The sequence below is a fragment of the Herpailurus yagouaroundi genome, unplaced genomic scaffold (genome assembly GCF_014898765.1).
Source record: "Herpailurus yagouaroundi ecotype Mexico unplaced genomic scaffold, PumYag 166, whole genome shotgun sequence".
In the NCBI taxonomy this organism is placed as follows: Eukaryota; Metazoa; Chordata; class Mammalia; order Carnivora; family Felidae; genus Herpailurus; species Herpailurus yagouaroundi.
The window spans coordinates 6,976,396-7,001,340 of NW_024412407.1; the positions used below are offsets into that span (position 1 = coordinate 6,976,396).

The following is a 24,945-nucleotide window of genomic DNA, read 5'->3' on the forward strand; positions in this document are numbered from 1 at the left end:
AGACAAATGAGTTAACCTTTCTGGACCTAATGTTTTTTAATCTCTAAAACAAGGAAACTGCAAGGAAGCCTGGTGGCTTCTGTCTTTGGAACCCATGACTTTGTGTCTCTCTGAATGTTCTTTGGGAGTTTGCTGAGAGTCTTCCCTTCATTCCCACTAGGCTCATAACTATAAAATATTTGAGGGAAAAGAGCCCTAAAAAAAAAAGTGGAAAAGCAAGCAGATGGGAATGCTCCAGAGAGCTCAAAGGGCACATTTTTACCCGGACTGCCGCCTCTGGACAGCTTATAAACTGTCTATAGGGACAGGGTCTGCAGAAACTTGTGGGGACTGCATGATCCACTCCAGCTCTGGTACCATGACGAGAGGTTCAGAGAGGGTCAGGCAGCCTCAAGGACAGTGAACAGGGGAGCCCAACAGAAAAGGGGAGCCCATCAGCTGAGGATTGGCTACAGGCCTGCCTAGACCACCACAGACGCCGGAAGCCTGGTAGAGAGGTTGAGAAGCCAGGCCGTGCCTTTCCCCAGATTTTGTAAAATGAAGTACACAGGGGTGGCCTCAGCCTGGCACCTCTGGAATCTTTCCTCCGAGGCAAATCACACCTGGAAGGGCTCTTTTGTTTCTCTACAGCCCCTTGGGTCTACAGCACTATAGCATGGCAAGGTGCACACAGCAAGTGCCTGCTAGATATTCCCTGATGTAACTTTTCAGAGATGAATACTGACAAAAACACAATATGAGCATCCTGTAAGGACCACCACCCCTCCCAGGCACCATGAGAACACAAGAAATGTTAACGTCACGGAAAAGAAAGAGAAAATTCGTGTTTTCTGCAGGGGTTCTAGCACGTGTCAAATAGCAGTCAAGCTAGAAGAGTTCAAAGCTATTCTGTAGCACAGGAATGCTGACTGTCACGTCTTCACGAGAACAGGGTCTGGAGTATTTTCTACTCTGCCTGACTCAAAAGGCGGCGATGAATGTCAGACGGAGAGCTGTGAAGAGACTAACGGTCAATGGCTAAGGAATACTCAGCAGTCATCCTTTACCCCTTTGCGATGATAAGGTTTACTTTCAAGATGTTAGGTTCACTCATCTGGCCAATTAAGCACCACAAAAGTGACTTCTTCCAGAGGCTCATGGAACTCCCTGAGAATGTCCCAAGGTGTTGGTTATTTGAGATTTCCTGTTCTATTTTTCTTCCCATGAGAATTACTGCTGGCTTTCCCGTGATGCTTTGGGCAAGGGGCTTCTTTCTTTTATTTTCATTACAAGCGGGGAATCTATCCATCAGACTGGCAGGGCCCCCAAAGGGGCACTTCCTTTCATCTGTTTCTCAGGATAGATGGGCCATTTCTCAATTCACCAGTCTGTGTCTCTTCTATTTTTTTTTAAACCTTTCCAGAGAGAAAGTTTCCATGATATTCTCTTTTTTTTTTTTAATTTTTTTTTCAACGTTTATTTATTTTTGGGACAGAGAGAGACAGAGCATGAATGGGGGAGGGGCAGAGAGGGAGGGAGACACAGAATCGGAAACAGGCTCCAGGCTCTGAGCCATCAGCCCAGAGCCTGACGCGGGGCTCGAACTCACGAACCGCGAGATCGTGACCTGGCTGAAGTCGGACGCTTAACCGACTGCGCCACCCAGGCGCCCCCATGATATTCTCTTAATCAACTGTTTGAGTGCCTAACAAATTTTGCTGTTTGAAGATTCTTCTTTCTGTTTAGCCTCAGTTCATTTCTCCTGATCCCCTTACTGAGAGTTTGAGGGGGGCTGGTTATCCTACAGTCTAGCAAAACTGTTTCATAAATGGTTCAGAGGCTCTTGTACCAGCAGATTTGCTGGGCTGTACTACTGTCCTTCACTGAACAGCTGTGTAATGTTGGGTTAACCTCTCTATGCCTCGACTTTCCACCTGTTCAGCTTGTCCCTCTGAGCCACGGTTTCCTCCCCTGCCTAAAGGAGCTCACCAACTGCTGGATGGCTTCGTGGGCATCTCTATTATAGAATATTATATTGTAATTACTATTTATTTATACATTCTCCCACTGGACAGTGAACTCGAAGAAGGAGGGAACCACATCTTTTTTTAATCTCTCCTCCAGATGCAGTGCCTAGCACATAGCCAAGGAGGCGGAATAATTTCTAGCCAACATTTTCTATGGCGTATTTCCCCCCATCTACTACAATTCCAGGTCTCATGATAGACTTTTTTTCACTCCTCTCTTCTCTTCACACCAGTGTCGTATAGAACGGGTGGCGGGAGACTGGGGATTAGTCCCGGGAAGCTGACACTAAGCTCGCTCGCTCGGATGAGGTTCGCGAGAGGCCGAGAACGTGATCTGCCGCGGGCGAGGGGGGACGCAATGACGCAGCTCCAGCCACTTTGGCCGCCTTTTCCGTTTGCGCTTTTATCCTATCGAGTGGGGTCGGGCTGAGCTCCCAGGCGCTCTGCAGAAGCAACGCGACGGCGAGGGGCGCCCGGGATTTCCCACGAGCGCAGAGGCCCGACGGTTCCCGCGGCAGACGCCCCCAGAGCCCGGCAGACCGTGAAGTCCGGGTCGGGTCAACCCAGGTGGGGGTGACGCACCTGGAAGAGGCGTGCGCAGCAGCTTGGTGGAACCACGGCGGCGGGAGGTGGGCGAACGCATCACAGATTAACGCGGGCAGAGCGTGGATCTGCACCCACATCACTCTCGAAAACTCTCAGGCACAGAGAAGCAGCATGCCTTCCTCTGTGGACCGCAGCCGTGGAGGACTACCCCGGGCAGAGTCTCCCTGTGGTTGATTCCAAGTCAAGATGGTTGCGAAGCCGCCAGCCTTCTCCGGGAGCGAGGCAGGTCCGCTGGGCGGGGCCAAGGGGAGGGGCGGGCCCGGGGCGGGGCCTCGAGAGGGGCGGGGCCAGGTGCTGGGTTGTCTCTGCTTGTCAAAAGGCAGCAGCCGAGCGGGAGGCGCCGGGAGCGCGGAGCTGCGTGCCCACCCGCCTGACCAGGTGCGGAACCGGTAGGAGCGGGGAAGGGGGGTCCCAGAATCGGGATTGGGCCCGGGGTAGGGCTGCGGGGGGGGGGGGTGGGTACCGGGCCTGAGTGCCCGGGTGCAAACACTAGAGGGTAAATCGCAGGGGCAAACTTGGCTGCTGAGATCCGGGCTGTCGTGCCATGAGGCTGAGGCACTGACGGTACACTGAGGTCTGAGAAAGAGCTAAAGTTCGTGCCAGGTTGGCGAGAGGGGCAACGACCTCGGTGCTCAGGCGGTTTATCACACAAATGCTCTGCTACACAGTGCTCAGCACTTGGGCAACGAGAAGCATTTGTTTCCTTCCTCTGTTGGGGAGCCTTGGCACGGAGTGAAGGAATAAGAAAGGGAGATCGACTGTCGATGGTACTAAGGTCCGCTGGAGGCGGAGTGTGTGAAGCTTTATCATCTTCTAGTACCTGTGTACGGTCACCTGCCATGGTGGAGTTGGATCTTTTAAGTAGAGTTTTTTCTTTTCTTTTCAAACCGCCAATGATTTTAGACCTAGTTTGCCCTAATGCACTGTATTTATTTTTTTCAGGAAAGTCTGTCCATAGATGTTCAGAGGAACTCAGGGGCAAACATCTAATCCGGGAGGGAGCTCAGGGAGTAGTTTCTGTTTGGGGAGTGAAGGGTCCCTCGTCTGTGGGGGAGAGGTGGTGGGGGAGAGTTTAGGGGAAGTATCTAGGAGGGAACAGCATGTGGTCTGCAGGGAGCAGTGGATCCTGACCCCCTCTCCCCCCCCCCCCACACCCCCAGACCACTGAAGCTGAGACCCAGGCTACCCGGTCTGGGAGGGCACTAGGTCTCCCAGCCCAGGCCCTTCCCGCATCTCCTCCTCCTCCTTCTCCTCCTCCTCTTCCTCCTCCTCCCTGCGGTGAGTGAGTCAGCCTCCTGTCTGGGCTCAGTTGCAGCCAGAGGGGCCAGAGCCCAGGCAAGCAATTGGGCAGGCATTTTCTGAGCATTGCAGAAGCTCTCCTAGGCAGAGTCAGCTCCACTCTAGCTCCCTGCTGGAAGGCTCTCTTCCTCGTGGCCAGTGGTGGCCACTCCTCTGAAGGGAACACCCAACACAGGGATGATTATGGGATCGTTGTGGTATGATTCCAGAAGGGTTGATGGTGAAGAGCTTGTGGATTTGCGGTAAATCCTCATCTCTTATCCTTCTCTTAGGATCAGGAGGTACATCCAGCACGGTACACTTCCAGCCTCCCATTCCATTTCTGCCTAGTGATCTTGTTAGCAGCCTGGCTCTGTTAGCCAGGTGGGTGTGCACAAGAAGTCAGGAAGGTTCTGGGACTAGGGAAGGCATGGTGTTGTCAAAGAAAGTTTTAAGCCAGGGTAAGAAGTGGGGTTTGTTGAGGTGGAAATGGATTGTCTGGACACTGGAACCTCAACTCAGTGAACTGTGGGCATTGTGTATTGTGGGGGGGGGGGGAGGGCTTCCCCATCCTGTCCTTGTCAAAGTGCTGGAGAGGACTGAGGGTCCTTCTGGAACGGTATACAGACAGACCCGGAGGTAGTAAGACTGTACATTTCTCTCTGGCTTTTCTTTTGGGTGCTTCAGACCCTTGAGCAGAAATGGGAGCCCCAGAGTCCATTGCCTCCCACTCAGTGGCCTCTCTGGAGCCATATGAGACAAGCCCACGACCAGGCTGTGGTGCGGGGCTGACTCAAACTGCAAAATGCTGGGGATTCACAGACTGTACTCCGGCTGGGCCCCATGGCTTCAGTTTGGCTGGTCCCTCATTAGCCACGACTTGGACCCTTTCCAGAGTAAAGAATAAGAAAGGAGGGAAGAGAAAAAGGGTAAGAAAAGAGGAAAGTGAGATAAGGAAGGAGGGAAAGAGAGTTAGGAAGCTTTCCTGACCCCTCACAGTCCTCAGTCAAGGCCATCACACTTTATTTGTATAAACATCGTGGAAAGCCTGGTATAGTTTGGGGTGCCCTGGTTATTTGTATTTATGGTTTCTCCGTCTTCTGTCCCATCCCCCCTTAGAACTGATCTTTTTTGGGACTAAGTCCCAGAGGAAGTACCAAGAGGCCCTCCCGGACCCTCACCCTCCACTCTCAGACCAAATAGCCAGTGTCTAAAGCCAGTGTCTTCCATGCTTGACTTGGGGCTTGGGGGCCAGATCAGGCGGTCATCCAAGCAGGAGAGGGAGCGCCACTGTTCAGTTCTTCACCCTGCATCCCCAGGAGGCGACAGCCATCCCGGCCGAGATCTGCTTCTGGAACCCCTGCTAGAAACCCCCTGTTGCCTTTGTCTAGCCGTTGGGTGCTGGTGGCTGGAGGGCCAGAGTCAGAAGCAGCTGGAAGTCTGAGCCAGGATGATGTTCCAGTTCGTTGCCGGACAGGAGGAGTTGTAGTGGTCCAGCTTTCCGTTTGGCCACGGCTGCAGGTCTGCTTTGGATGCAGGTGGAGGGAAGTAAGGAAATGACAAGTTTTGATTAAATGCCTCTTGTGCACCCAGCTTGGTGCTAGACCCTCTGAGGGATGACAGGAACAGAACCCCCCAAATCAGCCCTCTTCCTTGAGATGGTCTGAGCCCCAGGACGGGCAGCTGCTGTCGGCCCAGTTCTGAAAGGATCCAGGTGGGCAGAAGCTAGCCTGGCTGTTGCTCTGGACCTCAGGGCCTTGCTTCCAGTCATGCTTTTCTCTAAGTCCCTCTTCACCCTCTCCTGTGTCAGTGCCCTCTTGGTGGGCCAGAGAGGGGGAGCGTATAATTCCCTGTCCAAACTGGGAAGCTTTGAGAGTGCAAAGGAGTGCTGTTAGTAGGTTCTGTCAGGACAATTGACATAAACCACAACTGTCTAGGGCCAACTGAAACATTTAGTCATTATGGTGAACAGCACTCTGAGCCCATCTGAGGTTACGCTGACGAGGGGAAGATGGGTGGGAGTGGGTTTAATGAGGAAGACAAGGTGGGGAAGGTGCCTAATGACGAGGGGAGGATGGAAGTAGCTTAATTCTCAGGGCAGCCCCAACACCCCAGCTTGTTCCCTGGTATTATCACCCAATTCCAGTGTTTTCCCTGAGGGCAGCACCGCTCCCAGCCACCTTCTCCTAGAACCCAACCTACCACACTCGCTTGCTCGTGTGACTTCCCTTCACCCTTGACTTATGACTGGCCTCACCTTTGGCTTTCCTGCCCCACCCCTACCTCCGATGGGGACAGGAAGGCCTGCCAACTCCTCTTCCGCTGCCCCTGGGGGAATTGGGATTTATAATGGAGCCAAGACTTAGCCTCATGCTTCCTCTTCCCTCTTCCCCCGTATCTGCAGCCTCTTCATTTTGTCTCTCCAGCTTCCCAGATCTCTGGGGGACACACCATACCACAGGGAAGTCCAGCTCTCAAGTGGGTAAACAACAAGAAGGGAAGGGTAGTCAAACCTTGCTCACGTGGATAAAGGGCACAGGTCACTTGCAGTCAGGTTCCGGGGAAATGGTGAGCAGGGTGGAGGGCAGAGCCAGAGACAAACTGCTTAGCAGGAGAGGGAGTCGGTTCTCCCGGACACTGGAGTTTGAGTGTCTCATCAGGTCTGAATTTTGGGGAAATGGTCCAGGGCGGGGACAGGCTGTTCTTGCTCAACCCAAGCTATAGGCGTTGGTGGCAGCGACTGCATCGTGACGCTGTAACACGTAGAAAAGAAACTGCCCTCCCTTCTGCGTCCGCGGTCCTTGTGGTCGAGATGCTCAGGGCAGGCTCCCTGGAGAGTCCGCAGAGGTCCAGCATGAGAGGGATCGGGGCGCCTGGTGTGGGGGTGGAGCCTCCTTAATGATGGTGTAGTGACTGTCTTACTCTGGCAGGAAGGAAGTTGTTCTCATCGCCAACAAATGAAAAGGGCAGGTGAAGACCTCTTGGGAAGTCCCACCCTTTGAAGTGACTTGTGGGGAGAGGGAAGGGGAGAGACTCCTTGGGCTGGCAGGGGGAGGAGGGGGGGTGGCCTGTCAGTAGATGGCAAAAGTGAGAGGCACTGGGGGAGTCTGAGTGTGTGTCATACGTTTGCAAACCTGCCCTGCAAGTCCTGTGCCAAGGAATAGACCAAGCAGTGTTTCCAGAACCAGGTGCCACACAAAGTCCCCATTCTGCACAGGGGAGAGTCCTGGTCCTGAGCAGGGTGTGGGCAGCTACACCAGCGGGCAAGTGGAGTTTGGGAAGGACCCAGAAGCCGGTTCCTGGGAAGCTGCTGCCTCTCACTGGCCTTCTGACCACAGGTTGAAGCTTTGAGGTGTTCCGCAAGGTGTGACATTCCAGGCACTGTGGGGCGCAAGGTGTGACATTCCAGGCACTATGAGGCACCCGTGAGCCCCTAGGCTTTGCTGGTGACACATCCAGTGTGTGCCACCTGCTGGCACTGGAGTTGCAGCTCCAGGAACAGCTATTCACTGAATGCTCAGCTCAGTTGCACCAGGTGCTGTGCTAGGTACGTTGCATGCAGGGCCTCCCAGATCTGCCACAACCTTGTGGGATAGGAACCACTGTTATGTTCCTTTCACAAATGGGAAACTGAGGCTTGGTGAGGTTGAGCCATGTGCCAAGGTGCCACAGCTGATGAATGGGACAGTCAGGACTCAACTTGGGTCTGTCTTAACTTCCATAGAACCCTACCACTTCTGCATTCATGGGAGCCCACAGGGCATTTAGCGCCATGCCTTGGACATAATAGGCCTGCAGTAAATGTTTGTGAGTGGCAGGGTTAGATTTACTAACTGGTTTGAACAAGTTGACCTGGAAGCAAGCTTGGTTTGCCCAGAGGTTACTGTGGGGACAGTGGCCTCTCAGAAGGAGGCTCCCTCTGCCAGTACCCTCAGGCCTCAGTGCCTCTCCAGCACTACTGGGTACCTAACTTGGGTAAAAACAGCAGACAAGAACCTGAGAGAGAGAGAGAGAGAGAGAGAGAGAGAGAGAGAGAGAGTTCTGTGCCGAGAGATTGCATGGGATCAGATAAGATTTGAACGGTCTAGAAGGCAAATGACAAATACTCTTTCAATGTCAAACAAGCCACTTCATGATAACCTACTTTGGACTAAGGGCACCAAGGAAAGGCCATTGTCCCTTTGGCCAACTGGAGCTAAGCTCATCCTGTTTGCCCTTTCCCCTCCTAGCTACCCCTTAAGGAGCACTCGTGAGCCTAGCCTGCCTGGAAGGGGAGATGGACTCTAGCCACATCTGACAGCCTCTGCCAGGCAGTGTGATTCCCTTCTCTCCTTTCATCTTGACAGCTTCTCCTTGGAGGAAGCTACTATTACTCTCCCCAGCATGGATATGGGAAACCAAGGTTTAAAGAGATGTCGCAACCTGCCATGCTGTAGAACTAACCCATGACCACTGAGCTACACTGCTGTTAGTGCTGGGCTTGGCCACGCGAACCACTCTCCGTGCCAGAGCCTGGAGACGGGTTAGAAGGAAGAGAAAGTGCTCAGCCTACCCCTCAGCTGGGTTCCTTGGTATATCTCTGAAATGTTAGGTAGTGCTGTTGGAAGCTTTGCCAACAGCCTCGAAGAACAGGAAGAACGCGGGGTTGGAGTTAGACACGCCTGGGTTCAAATCCCAGCTTTGTCACTTTCTAGCTTGTGACCTTGGGCAGGTTTCTTAATCTCTCTGAATCTCAGTGTCCTTATCTGTTACGTGGGATAAGAATAACTCCCTTGTAGAGCCGTGTGAGGATTCCAGATGACCCAAGTCAAGTGTCTGGCGGGCAGTAAGCCTTCGAAAAGCGTGGGTTGTTCAGTAGATATGCATTGAGGACCTATGGTGTGACAGGCATTATTCAAGACGCTGGGAGCTTCACAGTGAAAAGTAAAGACTCTTGCAATTGTTCCCAAATTTGCTAGACCAGAAACTTCATCGTTGTGAGAGATCCCTTTAGAATCCAAGAATGGCTGTCTTCGCACCTGGCTGAACTCGGATTTGGTACATTTCTCTTCCAGTCATTTGTTAGCTGATGAGCTTGGAAAAGTTAGTTAGCTTCTCTGAGACTCGGGTTCTTCAATTCTTTTTATTTATTTACTTATTTTTTTGACTGTGAAATATATCATACGCACACAGGTATACCATATGCTTATGTATAGATTAAAGAATAATATAGCATATTCTGTACACATCACCCAAGTGCAGAATGGAACGTCTGCAGCGCCTTCAAAGCTCCCGTTCCTCTTCCCATTTGCATCTCCTTCCTTGTTCTCCACCCCACCCATATTTTGAATGTTAGTTAGTTATTTCCTTCCTTTTCGTCGTAAGTTATCGTCTACGTGCGTCTTACAAAACAATATATTGTTTACCTTCACGTGTCTACGGAGCTTACCTATGTACATGTTCCCCGTGATGTGCGTCCTCCACCTTGTGTCGTGCCTCTGAGACTCCCCCCTGTGTTGACACACCCAGAGGTAGTTCGTTAGTTTTCACTCAGGGTGACGTCCACTGTAAGGATGTGCCACGATTTGTATGTCCTCCCTCTTGGTGATGGACGTTTGGGTGGTTTCCAGTTTGGAGTTACCACGGTCATACTGCTGGCGGTAACCGTGCTGGTCTCCTGATGTGCGCGTAGGCGGTTCTCCAGGGCACATACGTGGGGCCAGGGCACCTGGGATTCTGTGTTTGGCATTGCTCCACAGCGCCCAACTCCTTTCCACAGTGGCTGTACTGAAAAGCATTCCTTTCGGCAGTGGCTAAAAGCTCCCCTTGTGCCCCATCCTTTTCAATACCTGACATAGCCTTTATTTCTAAAATGAAACGGTTGTCTGACTAGACAAGTTTCTAAAGTCGCTTTCAGCTCTCATAGTTGAATCATCCTCGGCCGGTTATATGTGTACCCCTGTCTGACGTGTGGTACACGCATAGGTGGTCCTGTACAGGTGTCAGCCTGACTCTGTGAGCTCTGCTCAGGGTCTCCGGGTGCGGCTGAAGCCCTTCCTTGCAAACTTCCAGCAACAGCGAGGGAGGGATCCCGTGGCTCCAAGCCCATCCCGGTACTTGGCGTCCTGTTCAGTTCAACCAAGAGCCTAGTGTCAGTGCTGAGCACGTACTAGGTGACCAGTTAGTACCCACTGGATTGCATTTTTGCTAAGGGTATTGAGACGGTATCTTTTCCTTGGGTATCGATTTTGAGAACAGGACGTGGAAGTATCAGAACTTTGTGTTTATTAGCTAATCAGAGTTCAGGGTGCTGGGGGCAGTGATGGGATTTACATCTGTCCAGGGCTTTTTGGTCATCTGAAAGCTCCAGGTGAAGTAAACTGAAGACTAATTGTTCAGAGTCTGGCCTTGATCTCTGACCCACCGACTTGTCCAATCTGAGAAGCAGAGGGTGCTAGAGGGTCGCGGTGGAGAGAACGGAGGCGGCGCCTTGGGGAAAGGAGCAGAATGCTCACAGAGAATCCCTTCCTCTTCCAAGGTTGAACACGCTGCCCGGGGGTGCTGGGTTGAGTAGGTGTTAGGTAGATCCAGCGTCCTGGCGGCCACATAAACAGCCAGCTGCCCACTCACCCAGCCGCCCACAAAAGAATGTGGCTGGCTGGGCAGTTGCATGGGACACCCGAGGCCGCAATCCTGTAATTACCCAGCCAGTCTGTGCCTGTCAGCTCCAGGGGCAGGTGAGTGCCTCTGCCCTGGGCCTCATCTTGGTCACTAGACCCATGCCGGGCTCGGTGGTAGGGCCCCACCCATTCTTCAATCACCTCCCACCCCAACTCTGCCCCAGTGTCTCTCTGTACACCAACCTTTGACCTTTGTGAGGCTGACATAATCATATATCATATAAAAGCTGACAATCGTAATAAACCCATGGCTATTCTAACTTATACGTTCCAGGCACCGTGTTAATTTTTTTTTCATGCATTTTCTCACCCAGGCCCCTCAATAATGCTATGAGGTAGGCAATACTGTTATTCCCATTTCACAGAAGAGGAAATTGATGTTGAAAGAAGTTAAGAGGTTCAACTTCTTGCCCAAAGTCATTGAGCTCCTAAGTCAGAACCAGAACTTAAATTTGGATCTGTTGTAGCCCGGGCCGTCTGCCCCTGCCTCACCTGCCCACGACCTGTCCTGCACAGTTCGGCTCTGTTCTCCGCCCTCCTCTTCCTGTCTGAGGAGGGCTGGGAAAGAGGCAGTAGGTGGTGCCAGCCGAGGGTGAATGGGACGGTTCCAGGCTGGCCAGGATGATGCTGGAAAACACCTTCGGGGCAGAGTTCTTTGTTCCAAACAGCTCTCAATTTCCGGACTTCTGCCAGGGGTGGGAAGGTACCTCTGCCCAGCCTATTTGGCAAGCACACCGACATCTTGGGTGCCATGATGTGAAGAAGTGGGGGGTGGCAGCCTCAGGTAAAATTCCACTGTAATGAACTCCATCTGAGATCCGAATGGCTTCGTTGAGATGAAATTATGTTAACCAGTGTGCAGTGGAGGAACTCAGGTGTGGAACCTGAGAAACTAGAGGGGGAAGTGGGGCTAATTTACCAGTAAGTGTCTTTTAGTAAAGCTCTGGAACGTTTTGGAACCTAGGAAGAGAAGGAGAATCAGAATCACCCCTGGTTCCTCCTTCAGTGCCAAGCTCCCGGATGGTTGGGGCAGGGCCCGGAGGGGAGAGCTTTGTATTTGACTCCACCTGACAGGGCTGTGCCTGTCTGTTCGATTGTCCATGTACCCGCTGGGTTGCGAGGCCCTGAGAACAGGGCTGGGTCCTATATCTGAAGTGTCCTTACTCCACGCAATACTTAACTCATCACAGATATGCTCAATGGCTGTTGATTGAATGGAAATGTGTTTGTAGGTAGACCGGGACCCCTGAGCTATGTAAAGAGAGTTGAGGTGCCTGGGTGGCTCAGTCGGTTAAGCATCTGACTTCGGCTCAGGTCGTGATCTCATGGTTCGTGAGTTCGAGCCCCGCGTCGGGCTCTGTGCTGACCACTCAGTGCCTGGAGCCTGCTTGGGATTCTTGTATTTCCCTCTCTCTCTGCCCCTCCCCCACTCGCACTGTCTCTCTCTGTCTCTGTCTCTCTCTCCTCAAAAATAAACAAACGCTAAAAAAATTCTCTTTTGAAGAGAGTCGAAGGGCAGGAGCTTTGTGTGACTAAAACGTTATAAAAAGCTGGGCTGCGACTCGGAGGACTTCTCTCCCATTACTGAAGCCAATCCTGCAGAATAACAAGCACTAACATTGCCTGAGCAGGTACCCTGTGCCGGGCGCGGTGCTGAGCCCTTGACCTGCATTATCTCATTTGACCCTCACAGACAAATGAGGTAGGTTTTGTCGTTTTGTTCTCATTTTGCAGGCAAGGGAACGGAAGCTTAGAGAGCTGCGGACACAGCGGGCAGGAGGTGTGTGGGGAGGCAGGGTTTGCTGTTGCTCAGGCTGTCTCCAGACCCTCTTCTCTTACCTGTGTCTCCCTCCATGCAGAGCTCGGCTGTCGCTGAGGGCTGGGTGCCGGGTGGGGGGGAGGTAGGGCCAGGTGATGAGTGAGGCTGGGGGGCTGCAGACCCTGGTGGGGTGCAAGGGCGGGGGGGGAGGGGGGAGTGGCACAGCCTGGTCTGGAGGGTTAGCTCCACCTGAGGCCCGCAGGGTTGCCCTGGGAACTGCAGCCCGGTGTGGCCACGTTAGCCCTTTTTTTTTTTTTTTTTTTACGAGGAAGCTGGACATCCAGAGTTTTTCCAAAAGTGAAATCTCTCCAGTTTTCAAAAACACTGGCCACTAACTAAAAAATTTACGACGACCCGGTGGTGATGGTGGGCGGTGGCAGAGTGAACACAGTCATGGCTAGGTTTAGCCTGCAGCCCTGCCCCCCGCCCCCCACCGGCCCCGGATGTCTTCCGGTAGTTTCTTTCTTTGAACACGGGACCGTTAGACAGAGTGGGACACGTAAGGCCCTTGCTGATGTAGAATTTCTCACGAAAGGCATGATCACCCTCCATGGGTCCCCTTCCTGGCACGTGATAATACTGTATCATGCAGACCGTCTCTTTCTGGAGACTTATAACGAAATCAGCCTAAAGATATTCCCTGAGTGAATCCCCTCCCTCCCCCACTCCCCTGCCCGTCCTCCCCCCAACTCTATATTCCCAGGTAGGTGTTTTTCCAGAGGTGTTAGCAGGAAAGTTCTGTGTAGAGAAATAAAAAAGAAACTAACGGTTAAGCAAAGGGTCTCTAGGGAAACAAAAATAGAAAGAATAGTGGATGGGGAGCCTGGGTGGCTCAGGTCATGATCTCACGGCTTGTGAGTTCGAGCCCTGTGTCAGAGCCTGGAGCCTGCTTCGGATTCTGTGTCTCCCTCTTTCTCTCTGCCCTCCCCCGCTTGTGCTGTATCTCTCTCTCAAAAATAAACATTAAAAAAAAATTTTTTTAAAAAGAAAGCATAGTGGAATGTGGGGATTGGGGTTGGTAGGCAATGAATGACGAGCCCACCTACGCTGCCCGACCAGACTGTGAGGGCCTCATGGTGCCGTGAGGGTCGTGCTCCCTGTACTATTGCAAAGCGTGTGTTCACCGCCTTGTACTTTCCTGCCTGAATTTCCTCCTCCTCTTAAAACCTGGGGCAATAATGGTCAACCAGTAACAGCTTTATGGGGTATCACGATTTTATAAAACACTTTAAATATTTTGTCTCAGATAAATATAGTGAGGTGTTTATGCTGTGAGATAGACAAATGGGTGTAGAATCCCCCTTCTGAGGCTTGGTAAAGTGGCGCTGTTTTCTCTCCCTTCTTCCTTCCGTTCCACAAGAGAGGAGTAGCCATGGAGCACTGCGGCCCAGGGTGCAGGCAGCACAAGGTCCCCACAGGCCTCCTCATCCCCGCTGTCCTCACTCCTTACCCGGGGTTGACAGGTGGGGGAAGGTGCCTCAGACCCTGATGAAGGTCCCCCTTCCCTGAAAACCCCACACCAGGGGGAGTATGGAGCGGGCATGGGGATGACCCCAAACCCATGGATGGCCCGTGGCCAGCTTCTTCCTCCCCACGCCTGCCCCCCCCCGCCTGCCACCTCAAGCCATTGTTCCCAAAGCTGGGCAGAAAATAGCTCACTCCAGGGAATTATTTTTGTCTCTGTTAAACTTCAATCCTGAGCTCCTGCAGAGCCTGGCTGCAGAGTTGTTTTTGAGGTCAGGGGGAGCTCTGGCAAAAGTAAGGTGTAGGGGGTGGGTAAAGGGAGGCGGTGGGAGGAGGGGGCCATGATGGGCCACAGGCCCCTGGACTCTTGCCCTTCCGTGCTGCCCACGGGCTGCCTGACAGAGTGGAGCCTGCCCAGCCAGCTGGAGTGAGGTCTCCTTCCCACCTCCTTTGAGCTGGTCCCTCAAGTGCCTTCTCCAGGGATGTTTGCTGCCGCGGGAAAGAGCGCTGAGTGAAGGAGCTGTGACTCTGTTACCCTGAGCAGAGGCCCAGGTGGGCAGCAGGCCCGGCCCCAGGGCAGCAGGGGGGCTGCACACGGCTGACTGTTGAGGAGGGAAAGAGGTGGTTCCTCTTGAGACCCCGGGGTAGGCCCTGCGTGCCCTGCGACACCACCGAAAGGGGCTCTGTGTGGCAAATCTGCTCCCTCTTTGCCCCTGGGTATCAGAGGAAAACAAGGAAGAGGAAGATGGCCAGTGGATAGGGCTGGGGGAGGGGACTATAGTTTGGAGAGGGTTCACGGGTGAGGACAAAGGCAGCTATTTCCTACCACTTGGTGGCTCTGGGGAAGAAGCCTCCCGACAGACTCGGACGTTTGGGCCTGAAACCTCGAAACGAGGTCATCTTCAGTTATAGCTCTGAGGGGAAGGCCCGGCATGTGTTGTTGCCAGCAGTGAGCATGGACATTCCGACTCAGGGTACGGGCTGGTGTGTGCCCACACAGGTCGGGGACTTTCCACAGGTGTCCGTGGTGCAAGCTGTTTGTGAACATTGTGTGTCTGTGGCTGATGCCCTTCCTTACAGCGATTCCTGGCAACAAGGAAGTGACCTCGTTGACCGGGAGAGAGCAGTGAGCCACGTGGAACAGTGGAGGCAGGTTCGGGGATTGGGCGGCTGTGTGTAGCTCAGCAGTCCCCTTGCCGAGCAACCGTATCTGGCCACCCTGGACAGACTGATGCGTTAAAGAAGGATTGAGCTGGCGACATGCAGCTGAGTGGGTCACCAACTTCCGTCTGCCCTTGTTGAGCCTTTCGTTCTTTCTTTGGTTTTCTCTCAGAACACTTATTTTCCTGTCCGGCCGGGCTGAGTTTTCCAGAACTGTCTCCTTTGTCTCTGCCTTTCAGCTCAGTTATGCTGGTCCTACCTGCCCCCTGCTCCCCGGGGTAAAGGAGCTCCCCCCTGCAGGGTGGTGGCCCTGGGTGTGCGCCAGCTGGGACCTCAACTGTCTAAAGAAGAGGCCCACTGCTTTGCTGACCTTGGGGCGCTTTCTCAATAAATCAAGGGGACAGAGCCCTACTTTTACTTTCCGTATAAGGCTGGAGCTCAGTTCGGGTCAGAATGGGAACCCGATTGGACTCCGAAAGTCTTCAGTTCAAATATCATTACAATAATTAAAAATTCCTGGTATTCAAGTCTCAACGGGTAGAAGAAGTACTCAGTGGAGGAAAGAATGGAATCCACTTTCTATTACAATGAGTGTGGTCAGTTGGTTCATCTCTTCCTGGTGCTCTCTCTCTTTCCAGCCATGCAGAACCAGTTTTCCTGCCTCCAGCCCTCTCTTTCCCTTTTGTCTCTTGGCCTTTGCACACGCGCTGTCGGCCCGAAACCCTCATTGCCCCTCTTACCACTGCCGTGTTGAACTGTGATCCTCCCTGTCTCTGTTAGCGGGCTAAGAAGTGACCTCCTCCGAAGAGCCTTCTTTACCCTATGGGCACAAAGCCAGGAGCTCTCCTGCCCACTCTGGTCACGTGTGCTTACCTATATCGTAGGATGGATCCTACCTGTCTGCCCCCCTCAGTGGACTGGGAGTTTCAAGAGGGCAGGGTCTGTGTGTGGCTCTCCATTGTGTCTCTGACTTCCAGGACAGGGCTTGCCATGGTCTCAGTGCTTAAAACCAACCAGGGGTCACCGTCAAAAGTAAGGCATCGAAGGCCAGAACCAATGCCCAGCACGGTGTGAGGCCAAGAAAGAATGTTACAGCTCCCTGGCCATCCGATGGGGTCCCCAGGAAGAAATCTACACAGCAGGATAGCTGGAACTCTGACAAAACAGAAGCTCTGGAAAAGACCGTTAGGGGGAAACCATTCTAATCAGAAACTGAGGAGCAGCTGGTGTCCCCTTGGAGTGACTGCACTGCCCCTCTAAAGTGAACGGGAACCTATTTGGTCTAGGCCCTGAAAAGCTTCGTGAATACATGAGGAGTGTCCACCCCCTCGCTAATAATCTAGAAGATAGAGAGGATGCCTTTGGGTAGATCAGTACCTTTGGAACTGGAGCCGTCCTATGTATCTCAGAAGACCCAGGATCCTTCACTGGTTCTGACACAGGCCTAACAGTCTAATAGTGTAAGTGAAAGGTCTTCCAGGGCCCCTGAGGGCCAGAGGCAAACAGGAGTCCAGGCCCCCTGAGCCAGAGCCAGCCCAGTGTCTGGGTTAGGGGCCACGGTGGGCCTCCCTATTGCCAGGGCGGCTGTAGCCCTCACTGCTGTCTCTGGGCTCCAGCCTTTGGCTCTCCACCTCAGCCTTCCCTGCGTTCTGCACTTTCGGTGGCAGGCAAGAGCAGCTGAGGAAGTACCACTGCCCTGATGACACACAGGCAGCCTCATGGGGCCGCTGAGCCTCAGGTCCCACTAGGGGAGAACAGATATGGGACGGATGCATGACAAGCCCCGGGTGACAGAAGAAGTAGGAAAGAGATGGCATTGGGGGACAGAGGGAAAGGAAGGGAAAGGCAATGGGCACAAGGGCTTGGTACTCAGTGGCACCTCGGGAGCCACGGGTCTTATCCTTCTTGCAGAGGAAAAGTCCAGATGTGTAGCTCAGCTTCTCTGCATATAGGGGAGAGATTAGCCATTGGCTGTGGCTTCCAAAAATCTGGCTGGGGAAAATTTCCCCACCCCGAGAAGCCAGATTTTTGGAAGCCACAGCCGATGGGTGGGGTGGTCAGTTTTTTCCCAGTTCAGTGGAAATGTGGCTTTCTGGGCAACGTTTGTTTGGAGTAGCATGTTTGGGGCTGAGAGCAGGCCTGCTGCCCTCCATGGCCCCTCTGTGGGGCCTGAAAGTCTCCTGATTTCCCAGGCTCTGGTCTTGTACTGACAGCAGTTACAGCTTTAGTAGTGAGCTCCAGCTGACATCCAACCACACTGTGCCAGGGACCGTGCTGAGTGCTAGACAGAGATGTTGGTCCTGTAACAGCCCTGTGACCCGGGCGCTCTCTCATGTCCGCATTTGTAGAGGAGGATGCAGGAGTGGGCTTTGGGGGACGCTGGATGGTAGTCACATTGCCAAGCGCATCAGGCTGGCCAGGGCAGTTGTGGAGGTAAGCGAGGGATCTGACGCCCAGGATTCTGAGTATCTCAGTGCCGGCAGGACCTGGCCCTTTGGGTACTGACACAGTGCAGAAAGAGTATGAGTGACACAAAGACTGCATTGGTCCCAGAGGAAAATGAAGAGAAGAAGGCTGGCCGGGATGGACGGGTTTGGGGGTGGGCGGTGGGCTCAAAGCTATCTGTCTGGGCAGGGGCAGACTCAGGTCTATGTGGACCTGGGCCGGGGACGCAGCAATAAGAAAGATGCTTAGTCTGGGTAGAGGGCCACAGAGACGCTAGAACTGGGCTTGGGAATCTCTTGGGAGAAAGAAGCAGCTTTCTCCTGATGTCCCGAGGCCATTGTTGTTGTTTTAAATCCCATTTAGCCATCGCCTACATTAGCAATAGTAGGAGTTGAGGTCTCCCCAGAGGAGGGCTAGAACCACTTCCCCTGTATTCTTGGTGTTCTCCATTTGGGCTGCTCCAATTTCTATTCTTTGGTTTCCAAGTAATTGGACCAAGAGCCTCCTTGTCCCGTCAACCTTGACCTGGAGCACATATCCCAGGGAAGTACCCCCATCCTAGTGTCCAGGAGAGGCTCCCAGAATAGTGAGAGAGCACACCAGGCACATCCCACTTCTGTCTAAGATCTCCCCTTACCTCTCTGGGTCTGGGTCCATTTCTTCAGGCCATGGAGGCCAGAGCCAGGAGCTAGAGCTGGTTGGGTTACCCTCACTCTGTTCCTCTGTGTTGCTTGTCTGGGATGGCATTGGTGCTGGGTGGTCCCACTGCAGCGTGCTTCAGGGCCTCCCCCATGGCTTCCCACAACTCCCCTCCTCCAGAGATGACATTCATGCCTCCTCCCATGGCCCATTTCTCTCCCACACCACTCTGACCCCTGGAAGCTGCTCGGGCTGGTGATGAGAGGTCTTGGGACTTGCCCAGGGTGGAGGTGGAAAAACACTCTCTTTCCTTTGTACTCTTGGGACAAGCCGCTCCCCCTCTGATGGCCCCAGTTTCTTTGCTCTAAAACCAGAGAGATGGGACTTCAGATTATGAATGGGCAGCTCCCTACGCTTCAGCAGACACTGTCACTGCCCACGCTTTCCAGCAGTGACAGGGCCTGGCCTGCTTGTTACCTGGAGAACCGTAATCAACCCAGAAATCTTGTCGACAAAGCTAAGGGCAGAGTTTCCATTGGAAAAAAAGCAGCTTGCAGGAATAATTGTTGTCGATAAGAAGTGGAAATATATCTCGGCAAGCTATGTATCTCCGGCCCCACTGTCTGGGGCCCTGTGTGTTCCTGCCTCTGGGTTCTGCTCAGCTCCTAGAAGCTGCCAGCACTCCCAAGAATAACAGGACAGTCAGCCAAGAAAGAGTCTCAGTGGATGGCTGATAGAATGGGAGCTGATAGCATGGTTTCTAAGGAGTGACCCACTAACCCTTGGCATTGCGTGGGATGTCTGTCCATGACCTTTATCAGGTTCTCAAAGGTGATATATATCTCCCCAAAGGTTTGATTTAGAAGCACTTTCAGGATAAACTCCTTCCTGCGACTGTTGAGTCATCAGTCACTTAGATAGTTAGATAGTTAGGGACACATTGCCTGTGTTCTTAGTGCTGTAGTGCTGGGGGCCAGCCTCCCCTGGAGATGGCTGAGCCAAAGACAGAAGAGGGCAGGCAGGCTTGGGGGGGTGTATTCAGCTACTCACACTCTCTCGCAGAGCCCTTTACTTGGACTGCAAACTCTTCTCTCCAGGTGAAGGCCATGGAGGCAGACGCTGCACTCACCCCCTTATTTACTGCCCTTGTGGGAATCACGATCATACCCAGGGAGTTTATGAGGTCTAAGCCAAAATTAAATGCAGTCCCCATTATCTTTTCTGCTTTTCCCTTGCAGTCTCACTCACATCATAAACATCATAGATTTTTCTACTTTCTACAACAGTTTTCTAGCAGATGAGAAATGGGCCCTTTTCTAATTTGCACGATGGCGCCATGTGGTGGTCTGGCCAAGCCTTCCTCCAGAGATGCTGTGGGAATCGCTTAGTAGCTTCATTCTATGTCCCTCTTAGATGTCCAGCCATCTTAGATGGCTGTAAAGAGTTTGTCTAGGACCCGTGATTGAAAGCTACAGGGGCTCTTTCATCTTGCATAGTGAAGACCTTTCTAAGCATACAGTCATCCAAGGAAAGTAGATTGCCATGGGAGATAGTGCTCCGTTAGGAAAAATATTCACGTACAGGTTAGAATATTATAGAGGGGATTTAAGATGGTTGGACTAGGTAGAGTTTCCTTCCAATCCTGAGATGTCTGAGGTGACTGACTAGCTAGTGGGCTTTCCTTTGGACATTACAGTCTGCAGAAAATAATCCAACCATTCTCATCCATATTTAAAATGTGTGTGTGTGTGGAGGGGCTGGGGAGCCAATGAGACAAGGAATATTTAGACACATTCTATTTATATAATATGCTTTCCTCTCCCCCTTCCCTCTTTTTCACTCTGTTCCTCCTCAGCTGCTTCTGGGAGGTAATGCTGAGACTGTTCTGGAAAAAAGAATGTGTATATATGTTGGGGATGGTGGGAAGGAAGAAAAGACATCACCTTAGCTGGCTGTGACATTGCTGTGCCTGAGTTACACTAGAATAAAGAGATGACCAACACTAAGTTAGATCCTACAGTGCTCAGCACTCTGTGGACAGAGTTGAAAGGATGATGAAGTGAAAACCAACGAGAAATGGCTGTGCGCACATAAGCTCACGTGCAGCACGGCTGGCCTACACACTCCAGAGAGAGCCCCCCACGTGGTTCATTCTATGTGTGCCAATTTCAGGCAGAAGAATTTTTCTCTCCCTTTTCTGGGAAATCACTTAGCTTTCCGCTTCTTTCTAGAAGGAGGGGGAACTCTGAGCCAATGTCAACAATTAGAAAGCTCAGTTTCGGTCATTCCAATCGCAGCCCAGCTGAGTGTGGCCCCCTGTCCTGGGCTCCCGTTCTCCCTGGGGCCCATTAGGGGCCACACTGCTCATGTCCTTCCTGGTCCTTGGCATCTGAGGATGAGTGAACCTCCCTTGCACTAGCATGCTGTCGGGGCTCAACTGAGGGGGTCCGAGAGAAAGCTCAGTGAGGGAATCTCACTTTCTGAGTGGTCTTAAGGCCTCATCATGATGGGAAATCTGGCCTTGGAGTTGCACACTTTCAGAGGTGGAAAAGACGTTAGCAGTCAGATCTCTTGTCTACCACTTATCCTCCAGGCCATAGCTTTACGGCCCTCGGGACTCCGAGGAGGGTTCAGTGAGTGTGGTGGGGTTAAAGTGAGTCTAGCAGCACTTTGATCTTTGTCTTCCCAGTCTCTTCCCAGGACACCCTGTAGCCACCATATCACGAGACTGTTCTAGGCCAGCCTGCCCCGGTGATGCCCATTTAGCAGAAGCCCCGGAAGACGGGGCGTGTGTTGTGTGCGCCGACAGGCAGACATATAGGAGAGGCAGTGGTTATGGCTTCGATGACTGGAACGAAACATGTTATCTCTTCACTTCTTGCTAAGGCAAGGTCAGGACTGGGTCAGGCTCAGGCAGGGGTTTTGATGTGGGATGCAGTCCCCGGAGGAATGGAAGCCAGGGGCTTTCTGCAGACTTGAGCTCCCACCCTGTTTCTCTGAGGCTCAGGGTCAGGGACTTGGGTATTTCTAATACCAAGAGCAGGAGGGGGTTGCTCTGGGGACAGCCCCAGTAGAAGCAATGGGATGTCCTGTGTACTCAGAACATGAATTGCGGGCAGGGGTGGGGAGCTGTATGATGTGGCAAAGGAGGGTGATATTAAGCGCTTATTTTTCCACTTCTCCTTTGCTACCCTGTATCCTTGACCCACTTTCCTCGCACTTGGAACTTTAGGCTAAATCTAGGTTAACCTCTTCTAAAAGGACCATCCAGTAGGGCGCAGTTGCATGGGGAGGAGCGGCCAGCGTGTTGAACGAGGTTTTCCCGGTAAGAGGGGATGGCTGGCAAAAAGGGGATCCCGGCTAATGCCTGCCACCCTGAGACTTTGGGAGCTTTGGAAGGAAAAGCGCCATGGCATTCTTCCATCATGACCTGTGGGGATTGTTCTCTTCTTTGCCCCCGGACTTGGTGGAAGCGAAGGGCCTCCAGGACTTAGGGCTGATGAGATGACTGAGATATCACCCTTAGGAAAGGCAAGCAGAGGGGGGACTCAAGGCAAAAGGGTCTAAGTTCAAATCTGGACTCCAAAGACAAACAACTTCCCTGAGCCTTAGTTTTCCCATGGCTAGAAGAGGGGTGATAACGGGACCCGCCTGATGAGGGTGTTGTGAGGACTGAATGAGAGAGCATACTGGAGAACCCAGAGCAGGGCTCAGAGCGGACCGCCGTGTCCCCGCTGATGATTATCACTGGGATATGGGAGGGGTCAGCAGGAGACAGCAGAAGCACGCGGGCATGGCGCTAAGTTTGCCTTGTGTGGCCCCTGGCCCCCCCACTTGCCTGGCCATGGCGCCCTGGGCAAGTCATCCTGGACTTTGGTTTTGCCATCTGTAAAATGGGACTGCTCCTCACCTCATGGGACTGTTATGAAGCTTATGTAGGTCATGCGGCTAGAGCCTGGCAGGTTCGCACATAGTAGATACTCCATACACTCTTTTTTCTTTTTCTTTTTCTTTTTTTTTTTAAGCTCAAGGGTGGTAGTCTACCTGGGTCTCAAGTCTGGCTTTTGAAAACCTTAGGGGTTGAGGACAGGAAGCGGTGGTCCTTTCTGTGCCGACTTGGCCCTCACCTCAGCCTCTGAGGAGCAAGCGGGGATTCTGGGAAATCGATAAGGCCATGGGGTAGAATCCAGAAGAGTGTGGTCAGCCGGAGGCGATGGACGGTACAAGTACGGGGAGCAAAGGAGAGCCTGGCTTGGGGGGTAAGTGACAGCATGTCTGTCCCCAGCAGCGGTGCCTCGTCCCACCCACGGCCCTTGGGAGCCGGCCGACCTGGCTCAGGTTATTTCAGCGCATCACCCACCGGCATTTTCTTTTCTTTCTTTTCTCTTTTTAATGTTTATTTATTTTTGAGAGAGAGAGAGAGAGAGAGAGAGAGAGAGACAGAGCGTGAGCAGGGGAGGGACAGAGGGAGAGGGAGACACAGAATCCGAAGCAGGCTCCGAACTGTCAGCACAGAGCCTGACACGGGGCTCGAACCCACGAACCGTGAGATCATGACCTGAGCCGAAGTCACGCACTTAACCGACTGAGTCACCCAGGCTACCCCATCCACCGGCATTTTCCTTGGGTGTTTGCTGGGGGCTGGCAGTGCCCAAGGGGATGGTCAATAGTCTCGGGGAGCTGACAGCCCCAGGGCCCACAGTTTGTAATTCCCATGGGCTTTTCCCTTCCCTGCCTAGTTGGGCCTCTAGGAGGCAGAGGAACAAAAGCTAGGGGTCTGGACCTTCCCCATCTGGGGATTAGCTTGAAGGCTTTTGCCAGGTTTCAGGGTCAGGCACCTTCTGTTGGCATCAGGGAAGGGAGGAAATGTGTGTGTGTGTGTGTGTGTGTGTGTGTGTGTGTGTGTGTGGTCTGTCTGTCTGTCTGTCTCTATGGGTAGACAAGCAGGGCTGGATGTGGGTAGAAGTGGGACGGGTGAAATTCTGCCAGCCCCACCTTGGTGACCCAGCATGCCAGTAGCACACAGACTCTGGGCACCAGAGTCAGCCCGCCTTCAGCCCTTACTGAGGTCGGGGGTGTGGAGCATGTCTCAGGAAGAGCTAAAAGTGGCAGAAAACATCCTGTTTGAAAGCAGCGAGTTGCTGTATTTAACCCCTGCAGCGCTCGCTCCGCCTACACCGTCTGCACAGACGAGGATCTCGAACACCTGTCTGTGAAGCCGTCCCAAGAGGCCGGGCCCTGTGCCGCAATCCCAGCCTGCACCCTTCCCAGCGCGCCTGAGGGGTCTCGGCAGTCCTAGCTGGGGTGGGATCTCTTTCCTGCCATCAGCAGTATGCTAGGCCATCCTCTGACTCTGCTCCCCCCTCCGGGAGGATCCTTCAGATCTGGGGTGGGTGGGGGGTCCGTGGGAGCAGCAGGAGCAGCAGAGCTCCCCTAGATAAAAGCCCTCCCTCCCTCTCAACACCCTCTGCAGTGGAAGAAATAAGGAGGCTCTTTCCATCTGCCTACATGCTGGTTGCTGCCCCCCCCATCCCTCCCCACTGCTTCTTGCTACTCCCGGCCTCGAGGGAGGGCTGGTCCTGGCTGCTGCCAGGCTCCACCCCCTCACCCCTGCCAGCGATGACATGGCACGCCTGTGCCCAACAAATCACTCTGTCAAGTTTTCAATCCCTAATCTCAGGACTAAAGTCTCTTGAGAGAACCTCCTGTACCATTATTGGACTCACCAGAGGACTGGCTATGAGGTCAGTGCCAAGCTGTAGACGAAGCGTTTCCCCTTTTTCGTTTCAGAGTCCTTTTGGTTGGACGTGTCTGTGAGGTCACAGACGGGCATCCCCTCCCCCTTGCCCCTTCAGGTGGGTGTTTCCTCTTTAGCCACAACCTCTGTGGCTGGCTGTTTTCCAGGAGCAGGTGCGGGCCATGGGAAGGAGGGGGGACAAGGGAAGGAAGAGGATACTACCCCGGGCTTCACAAATGCGGGTCGGATCCTGTGTCAGCAGAACCGGCAGCAGCCCGCAGCCCAGACCCAGAGCCAGCCGGAGGCAGGGGAGGGGCTCAGAGAGGGGCTCAGAAGGGAGAAGGCCTGCTGCCTCTCAGGACAGGACACCAGGCAGCTGTCCAGTATAGTGACATTTCCTACTCAGCTCCAGTCTGCTCTTTGCCTCTCCTGCCTCCACAGTCTCTTCCTGCCAGCTCTCTGGCCATGTATGCCTGGGTCTCTTTTGCACCTCTGGACTCCGGTCCCGGGCCCTGCCTCCTCGGTAGCAGCAAATAACCCCAAGCCGGCTGAGTTTTCTCTCAGCTCACCTGAAATGGTCCCGTTTTCTGTGGGCTTCCAGCTGAGGGGTCCAGCCTTCTGTCCGGCTGCACTGGGGCCCCAGGCCCCCCAACCCCCGGCCAGGAGCCTTCCTGATGTCAAGGTAGTAGCTCAGCCCATTTCAGGAAGGCACAGTTGTCATGCCGGGGTAGGCTGTTGTCCTGATGCCCTTGCATCATGACGTCACCAGCGAGCCCGGGTGGTGATGAGCCCTCGTTGGACTGATTTGTCTGGCATTCCCCCCACGCCCACATTTGATTTCTCCTTTTTCCACCAAAGCCACCAGATGTTTAGTCGCCTGGGTGACACAGACCCTGTAGCAACGTCATGATGACTGAGAGTTGCACCATCTCAGCTGACCTGGGGTTAAGCCACAAGCATCCTAAACAGTTTCTCCTATTGCCCCACAATGGTATTGGGCCTCTGGGATCCCTGCCCACAACTTGGATGTGTGCGGCACTCTAGAAGCCCCGGGGAGTTGGCTTGGCCTTGGGATGGGCTACAGGGACGATGTTGACAAACCCACGGGTGCTTTATCCTTGCTTTTTAATT

The 24,945-nt window shown here is 53.2% G+C and overlaps 1 protein-coding gene across 4 annotated transcripts in view; it reads left to right on the forward strand.

Annotated features, from left to right (window-relative positions):
* Nucleotides 1–2,473: 2,473 nt before the first annotated feature.
* The window catches only part of VDR (vitamin D receptor), a 57,195-nt gene continuing 34,723 nt past the window's right edge, over nucleotides 2,474–24,945 (forward strand). Inside the window, exon 1 of one of the 4 annotated variants that reach the window (XM_040488333.1) lies at nucleotides 2,474–2,838. In XM_040488333.1, the coding sequence (XP_040344267.1) occupies nucleotides 2,799–2,838 (40 nt within the window). In that variant the 5' untranslated portion in view covers nucleotides 2,474–2,798. Of the gene's footprint in view, nucleotides 2,839–2,888; nucleotides 3,002–14,276; nucleotides 14,385–24,945 lie in introns of those variants that run through there. The other 3 variants (XM_040488334.1, XM_040488335.1, XM_040488336.1) reach the window with 3 other exon arrangements.